At 35.6% G+C, this 9,177-nt stretch overlaps 1 protein-coding gene across 1 annotated transcript; it reads left to right on the forward strand.

Annotated features, from left to right (window-relative positions):
* Positions 1–1,545: 1,545 nt before the first annotated feature.
* Positions 1,546–8,071, forward strand: LOC103438216 (cytochrome P450 CYP736A12-like). The gene is made up of 2 exons (XM_029104061.2): positions 1,546–2,636; positions 7,032–8,071. Exons 1-2 carry the CDS (start codon positions 1,947–1,949, stop codon positions 7,866–7,868), a joined length of 1,527 nt encoding a protein of 508 aa, XP_028959894.1. The 5' UTR covers positions 1,546–1,946; the 3' UTR covers positions 7,869–8,071.
* The last annotated feature ends 1,106 nt before the right edge of the window (positions 8,072–9,177 follow it).

The raw sequence follows: 9,177 nt of genomic DNA on the forward strand, positions 1-9,177 counted from the left end.
GTTTTGAAATGCCATGCAAAGTATCTGCCTATTTTATTTATGCATTAGTAGTTGCATATGTTTATGATTGGTGCTGCGGACGCACAGGTAAGTGCCAGGTAAGTTCATAAATTAAAGATATGAGATTACTTCAGTTATGCGAGATATGATGTGTTATATTGAGAGCTCATAAACCTGCACCCCGGTGTTAGTGCTCCCGCCCAGAGTTAGGGCACAGTCCTTCACGTGATGTTCACCTCATGCACCATATGCTCACCTTGGATCCAAGTTAGGTGCACAAGCTTGTCGTACAGACCACTTTAGGTGGTTCCGACTTGTAGGTGACCCGCGATCATTTGCACAGTCTTCACGTGATCGTAGCACTAAAGCATATTTATTTTACATCCAGTCTTGTCATACAGACCACTTTAGGTGGTTCTGACTCGTGTGCAGGATTTGATATGGTTGAGATTGGTTATGAGCTATAGACTCAGCCGTGCAGATCAACTTAGGGGGATTTGGCTGATATGATATCTGGCATTGATATATTTTAACTGGATTACTTATAGCATTTCATTGAAATACTTTGGCATGGTATATTTCTATGGATTTCCATCCTAAGCATGATTTCTGATATAGCATTATTATATTTTTGGGAAATTATATAGGTTTTATGGCGAGGGGTTAGAACTTTGAGAAATGAAATGATTTTGAAAATCTTTGTTTTTGCCCACTCACACTTTCTGTTTTGCGTCCCTCCAGGTTTTAGGTAGAAGTGCTTTGGTGGCTCTCGGGGATTTCGACGGTGGTTCTGACAGAACATCATAAATGTAGGATCACCTTTAGGTGTTGTATAATTAATACTTGTCCAGTTGGACTGCACTTGGTCTATTTATGCTCTAATTGTGTATTTCACTCTTAATCTCGCACTAGCACCATATCTTAGCTAGTACTTTTAGTAGTTTGGTTTTTTATTCACTCGTATTTCTCTATATCATTATTGCTTCCGCACTGTGCACATGGTTACGTCACTCTCACGTGACGGCTAGCACGCCCTGATTTTGGTCGGGGTGTGTCATTAAACATAAACCACCCACTAATGTGGGGTTTTGTTATTTTTTTTCTTTTTAAAGTTTAAAATTTTAAATTCATTCAAAATTAATATTTGTTGAATTATTTTAACTCCTTTTAATTCAATAATAATTTAAAAAAAATTAGGGGCAATTTATGGTATTTTGAAATTAACCTGCATGCATGCAGTTTGACTACTTTGGCCTCCCAGCCATTTGGTTCTTGTCCATTTTTTCCACCCTGTTATGAAAGTGAAATATACCTATACTGTATTACGAGAACATGACACATCCAGTGTTACTTTCAAACAGGTGCCACGCCTTGCTACCTCACACTTATCCTCTTTGAATCCATATCTACACATTCAATCAACTCTTGTGCATTACGTACGTCGCTATGCTACTTCAAAAGTCTCTCTCAATTTCATAAATATTGCAGAGCTGGGTGTAGCTACATAAGCTGCAAAACCACAAATGGAAATATTATTGCTTATATAAAAGAATTCATATAACTTTGTTTTGTTTTGTTTTTTTTTTTTTGCGATCATTCGGTTAAATTTCATTTTGCATGTATTAGGGTAAAGGGAGTATGATTTTCTCTCATTCTAATCTCTCTCCTCTTCCTTCCCATCCTATTTGAATAGTTACGATTAAGTCACATCTTATACTGATTTCTTTATAGAGAGAGAAAGACAAAAGATGAAAGTGTGAGAGGAGGGGAGGAAAATGGGGAGGATTACCCCCACCCCGGGGGGGGGGGCGGTCCAGGGTAAAGAACTCATTCACATGCAAGATTTGACTCCATTTGGCAATGTATCAACCAGCCTTTGGATCTTGAACTCTCTATAAGTATTAAACAAAATGAGTCCATCTATCTCACCCAGAAATCAATAAAAAATGATTCCTTCAGAAATATCCATTCTAATCCTTGTATTCCTTACCTTCCTGTGGTCTCTCCTCCGCATCCTAATCAATGCCTTCTCAAGGCAAAGCCGAAAATTACCTCCTGGCCCTAGGGCACTGCCAATCATTGGCAATCTTCATATGCTAGGTGACCTCCCACATCGCAGCCTCCAAAACCTGGCAAAAAAATATGGACCCATAATGTCCATGCGTCTAGGGTTCATACCAACCATAGTGGTCTCATCTCCCCAAGCAGCAGAGCTATTCCTCAAAACCCACGACACCATTTTTGCTAGCCGCCCCAAACTCCAAGCATTCGAGTACATGTCCTATGGCACGAAGGCCATGGCCTTTACTGAATATGGCCCATATTGGCGCTATATTCGGAAGCTCTGCACACTCCAACTTCTTTGTCCCTCGAAAATCGAGGCTTCTGCTCCACTAAGAAGGGAGGAGGTAGGGTTGTTGGTGCAATCCTTGAAAGTAGCCGCGGAGACGGACGAGGTGGTGGATCTTAGTGAGAAGGTCGGTGAGCTTGTTGAGGGAATCACGTATAGGATGGTGTTGGGGAGAAAAAAAGATGATATGTTTGATCTCAAGGGGATTATTGACGAAGGCATGTTCTTGATAGGAGCTTTCAACATTAGTGATTATGTGCCTTTCCTTAGTCCATTTGATCTTCAGGTATGTTACCCTTCATTGTTAATTACCAAACTTGTTACATGAATCAGTAAAATTTATCTAAGAGACGGGCCAATGCCCACTTCTAACAGCACTAATATTGTCTTTAACTTATTAATTACTAAATGCTCAGTCCGACAAGTGTGGAGTTTTATTACAAAAGACCTTAGTACTAGTTGAAATAGAGTTAAAATATTTAAACTCTTTTTTTTTCTTTGTCCTTTGTCCAATGTCAAATATTTAAACATGCCCCCTCACGTAAGACTCAATTAGTGGGTCACACTTGAGGTAGGCGTAGCTACATGAGTACAAGTCAAAATATTATTGCTGATATAAAGGAATTCATGTAAATTTGATTTTTTTTTCTTTTTTGGTGATCATTCGATTAAATTTTGTTTTGCATGTAGTAGGGTAAAGGAAGTAGAATTTTATCGCCCCTTTATCTCTCTCCCTTTCTCTCCTCTCCAATTTGAACGGTTTACAATTAAACCATATCAACATCTTTTATTGACTTCTTTAGATAGAGAAGGACAAAGAAAAAAGTGTGAGAGAATGGGAGAAAAGGGGGGAGAATTAAGAGTGGAGAGAATCCTAATGGAGGTTAAAGAACTCGTTTTTCACATGCTAGCATTTGGTAATATATCAATCAGCTGTTGGATCTTGAACTCTCTATAAATATCACACAAAATGAGTCTACATGTGTATATATATATATATGTGTGTGTGTGTGTGTGTGTGTGTGTCTAATGTCCCATTTATCGATCTCACCTAGAAATCATATAAAATGAGTCCTCCAGAAATAGCCATTCTCATCCTTGTATTCCTTACATTCCTATGGTCTCTCCTTCGCCTAATCAATGCCTCCTCAAGGCAAAGCCAAAAACTGCCTCATGGCCCTACGGCACTGCCAATCATTGGCAATCTTCATATGCTAGGTGACCTCTCACACCGTAGCCTCCAAAACCTGGCAAAAAAAAAAAAAAATATGGACCTATAATGTCCATGCATCTAGGGTTCATACCAACCATAGTGGTCTCATCTCCCAAAACAGCAAAGTTATTCCTCAAAACCCACGACACCATTTTCGCTAACCGCCCCAAACTCCAAGCCTCCGATTACATGGCCTACGGCACGAAGGCCATGGCCTTTACTGAATATGGCCCATACTGGCGTCATATTCGGAAACTCTGCATGCTTCAACTTCTTTGTCCCTCGAAAATCAAGGGTTTTGCTCCGCTAAGAAAAGAGGAGGTAGGGTTGTTGGTGCAGTCCCTGAAGGTAGCTGCGGATGCAGGCGACGTGGTGGATTTTAGTGAGAAGGTCGGCGAGCTTGTTGAGGGAATCACGTATAGGATGGTGTTGGGGAGAAAAAATGATGATATGTTTGATCTCAAGGGGATTATTGAGGAAGCCTTATTCTTGACATGAGCTATCAAATTAGTGATTATGTGCCTTTCCTTAGTCCACTTGATCTTCAGGTATGTTACCCTTCATTCTTACCTACCAAACTTGTTAGATGAATCAATAATAAAACTAGGGAAATGCTAGGAACACCGTAAAGTAGGGACATTTAGAATCATTGCATGCACGCTTTTGCTAAGCACAAATACAAAGTAGAGGCGCTACAAATAAGTGCACGCACGTATGTGCGACTGATCTTAGCATTACTCCTCTAAAAATATTTGAACTCTATTATTTAGATGACGTATTTCAATGGATCCATCAACAGGAACATAAGCAGTGTCAACAAATAAAGTGAACGAGATTAATTCATAGTTTAGGGAAACCGAGCTCGTTTGGATGTGCTTTTAAAATGACTGAAAATGTTTTTAGTAAAATTATTTTTAGAAACAATCCTTAATAAAAATGCTAGCAAATCTTGGAAAAGCACTTAAAGTGCTTTCTGGAATAAGCAAATATAACTAGTGCTTCATGTAGAAAGCACTTCAAATATTGTTTTTGGAATCCGAAAACATTTTTTCTAAAAGCGTTTTCAGTCATTTTAAAAACATATCCAAACTCAGCCAGTAACTAGTTCACATTCATACAAATTAATCTGAGAGGAATATCTGTTTACATTAGCCATCTCACTTATCGTCTTTTTGTTGGTGATATGATTCACAAAGTCAAAAGCATCGACAAATTATAAATGCAAAATCATATGATTCATATCGTATGGTCCATTCCATAGCCTGCTGACGATAAACTATCTCTCCTAATTCGAGATGTAAAAACATATTTACATCTCATTTTATAGTTTCAAGAGGGTAGATGGAAGTTCTATGCTAATGAGAGTGATGTAAATTTGAGCTTTTATTTAATTTTCTCTCTTGGAGTAGCGGAGTCCACCATAAAAAAAAATATACATCCATATATATATATATAAGTTCTTATTTATATTTTCCAATCAATATTTTACATCTTTCTGACCAACTTAAAGTATTAAATACAAATTGCTCCCTATCTTATGCATTTGGTTGCCAATGCCACCCGGGATATTATTACAATAGCAATGGATTTAATGCACAATTCATTATTTTAGGAACCTTAATTTCTGCAATCAACTATACAAATTTAAAATTTATTCAACAGGCTCTTTAAGGGAAGATCTCCATTAAAAAAAAAAAATAGTTGTAGGGCTCACTCCACATCAAACTTCAATAATAAGAATTGTCTATATTTTGTCTCTATTCATAAGTCATTCTTGCAAAAAATCAATTCAATCCGAAATCATTTGATCATTTGATTGTCACAATGAAATTTTAATGTTTCTTATAACATAATGTTCGTCAATGTCTTGGAGCTCAATTAGATTCATTGATGCCTCAAACATTTTGTATTTAGCTAATTTTGCAAGAATGATTTAAGACGTACAACTTGAAAATAGACAATTCGGATATCGTTAAAGTTCAATGTAGTATAGACTCTACAACTAATCTAAAAAAATGAGAATCCCTTCCCTTAGAACCATATGTTACATGTATGTGTTTTTTTTTTGGAGTAATTAGGTTTTCATCCTTATTTTTACTACTCTATTGATTAAAACCTTATTACTTTTCAATTTTTGATCAAGGTCCTTTGTATTAATAATATCATTAATTATTTCAATAATAAAATATTTTTTATTTCTAAATATATTCATTTAATATTAAAAATGTTACAATTAGTATATTTATACTTATGGCTAAATTTTTTATCATATATTTTTATTTTTAGTTTGTACCCATTTTTAATTTGCAACCCTTTTTTAATTTGTACCAATTTTCCTTTCAGTTTTAATTTGTACCCATATATTAAATTCTTTTTGTGCCCATATTTTTTAAAGTTTTATTTGTATTGTACCCATATTTTTTTATTTATTTGTACCCATTTTTATTTTTGCTAAATGTACCCATTTTGAAGAATGTACCCATGTTTTGATACAATAATTTTTTGGTTATTTTTATGAATGTACCCATGTTTACACACACGCACACACAATAGTATATTTATATTTTAATATTTTTAATCCCACAAATTATGGTTTTTTATTTAAAATCTCATTACTATAAACAACTATAAATTTTAATTTTTAATTTAAAAAATATAGTAACGTACATAGAAATAAATTATCAATTAATTTCAGGGACTTGGATCAAAAATTGAAAACCAATAAGGTTTCAGTCAAAGATTGTTCATAACTAGGGACCGCATCCAAAGTCTCCCTTTTTTTTTCTTATCCTTCATAAAGGATGTAAAACTAATAATAAGGATTTTATTTTACCATTGAAAATGAGGATTTTACAAAAATTCAAAAGATAAAATGCTAGTAAATATGTAGATATAGATTTTGAGGCCTTACGTAGTGGGTAAAATTGAGTTTAAGTCCAGTTTTATAAGAATCAAACTCCTAGGATGGAAAATTTGCATTTTACATGAGTGACTCTGATTATTGAGTTTAATAATTACTAATGACTTTATTTCCAATATATGATCAATCATTTGACAGAGAAAAATAGAGATTAATACATAAAATAAGGAAAAAAAAGTCCAATAATATTATAGGAATCAAACTCAATGTACATGATTATATATAGGAATGAAACTAAACAAAACTAACGTTTCTCTCTGTAATTGTTACTTTCATCTCAGAAAAAAGGTTGCACATGATCCCTTATACCCATGTGAGGGTGTCACCGTATGTGCACATGATCCCTTATACCCATGTGAGAGTGTCACCGGCCGTATTTGCCTATCCTCACCCAAAAGTTACTCCAAAAATACAAGATGTAATAGCTTTTATATATGCATGCATGTCTTGTCCATTTCATTGTCTAATAAAAATGATAGCTACAGTACTCAACTAGAAGTACATATGATGGATTGATTGTATGGAATCTTACTATTTCTTCCACTTAGGGATTGACCAAGCGCATGAAGAGAGTTAGCAAGACTGCCGACCAAGTACTCGAAAAGATAATTCAGGATCATGAACAAGTTTCCGGAAGTGAACAAGGCAATCATCATAAGGACTTTGTAGACGTGCTGCTTTCATCAATCCACCAACCATTAAACCCCAACGATGAGGAAGTCTACATGCTCGAGCGAACAAATGCCAAAGCCATTTTACTCGACATGATTGCGGGTGCCCTTGACACCTCAGCCACGGCGATTGTCTGGACCCTGGCCGAACTCTTGAGGCACCCGAAAGTAATGAAACGTCTCCAAGAAGAGCTCCAGAGTGTGATCGGGATGGATCGAATGGTGGAAGAAAGTGATTTGCCAAAGCTGGATTACTTGGGCATGGTGGTCAAGGAGAGCTTAAGGCTACACCCAGTTGCCCCATTACTAGTCCCTCATCAATCCATGGAGGACATTACAGTTGATGGATATCACATACCCAAAAAATCAAGAGTCTTTATCAATATTTGGACCATTGGGAGGGATCCAAGTGTATGGTCAGATAATGTGGAAGAATTCTACCCTGAAAGGTTTATGAATAGTAACGTTGACCTACGTGGACATGACTTCCAGCTCATACCATTTGGGTCTGGTCGAAGACGGTGCCCTGCTATGCAATTAGGGTTAACCACAGTTCGTCTTGCTCTGGGAAACTTGTTGCACTGCTTCAACTGGGAGCTCCCTAGTGGAATGCTACCTAAAGACTTGGACATGACTGAGAAATTCCGCTTATCGTTGTCGAAAGCCAAACACTTGCTTGCCATGCCGACGTGCCGCCTGTACAATCGACCTTAATATCTATAGTACGTCTAGGCATAAATTGGATTAATGCAAATATCTTGTAGCTCAGTTGATTAAGAATATTATTCCTTGCCTTTGAGGTAGTTTGTTCGATTTCCCTCTTGTAAAAAATAATTTGCTTGTCATAATGCCCACCTATGTACCGCCTACACGGTCAACCTTCACAAAGGGTTGAAATAAATGTTTTGTAGTTATAATAGTGTTTCTTTGAGTAATGCTAGGGAGACTGTTAAATTTGTAGACTAAACTTACAAACTAAATAATATGTTACAAATAAGAAATGAACACGTTTATCAACAATTAAATGATAATCCAATTATCAACTTTCATGTCATTTAATTTACAAAATTTAATCTCCCTAGCATTACTCGTGTTCCTTTTATGCCACCTCTGACTAGGAAAGATTAAAGTAGTTACATCGTAAAAGTATTAACCATAATACGTTTTTCATTCTCTTAATTAATGTTTAAAATTATCTTACAAAAAGCTAATACAATTGGAGCTGGTTTAGATTAATATTTCAATAATTGCGCCCTTTTTACTTACATATCTAAGTTTATCACTTTATGTGTACTAGTTTGTTTTGTTTTTGGGTTTTGCACTTAGGTTTCATTCATTCGTTCATTATTTATTTCTTTCCTTCTTTCCTCATTCTTCTTTTTTTTTTCCCATTTATATTTTCTCCACATCTCAAACACAAAATGTAAAAACTAAAAATCAAATAGCCATCAGACGAATTCTTAAATTTTACTCTCTTAAAATATACTTTTTCTCTGGAACTCTCTCATGTAGCACTCATCTCGCTATTTTTTCTTCTTATAATACAATGATATGTTTACACCAAAGGATGAGACAATAAACCGGTATCAAACTTGTCATTCATAAGATTCGAATCTAAAACCACTCACTTACAAGTGAAGGGTATTAAGGGTACAAGTGTAATACGGTTAGAAATATAGTTAGTAATATAGTTAGTAAGGTTGTTAGTATTTGGTTAAAAGTAGTTAGGATTTATCTTATAAAAACAGTGTGTAATCTTCATTTTAGTCAGTTAATCCAAATCCTATTTCTCTCTCTAAACTATCTATGTCGCTCTCTAAGATCTCTGTGTTCATTCTTCTTCATCTTCCTTCTTAATTTTCCTTTCAATTCTCAAACATTGCAATGTAGTTAACATGGTATCAGAGCCACCAGGCTCACGCCATAGATTCTGGTGGTTCCACTTCCCATTATTTTTCATATGTTTCTAGCTTAGTTCTTTCCAAATTTTCATTAGATGTTTGAATAAATTTCTGGGTGCTTC

This window comes from Malus domestica, chromosome 06, assembly GCF_042453785.1.
Source record: "Malus domestica chromosome 06, GDT2T_hap1".
Classification (NCBI taxonomy): domain Eukaryota; kingdom Viridiplantae; phylum Streptophyta; class Magnoliopsida; order Rosales; family Rosaceae; genus Malus; species Malus domestica.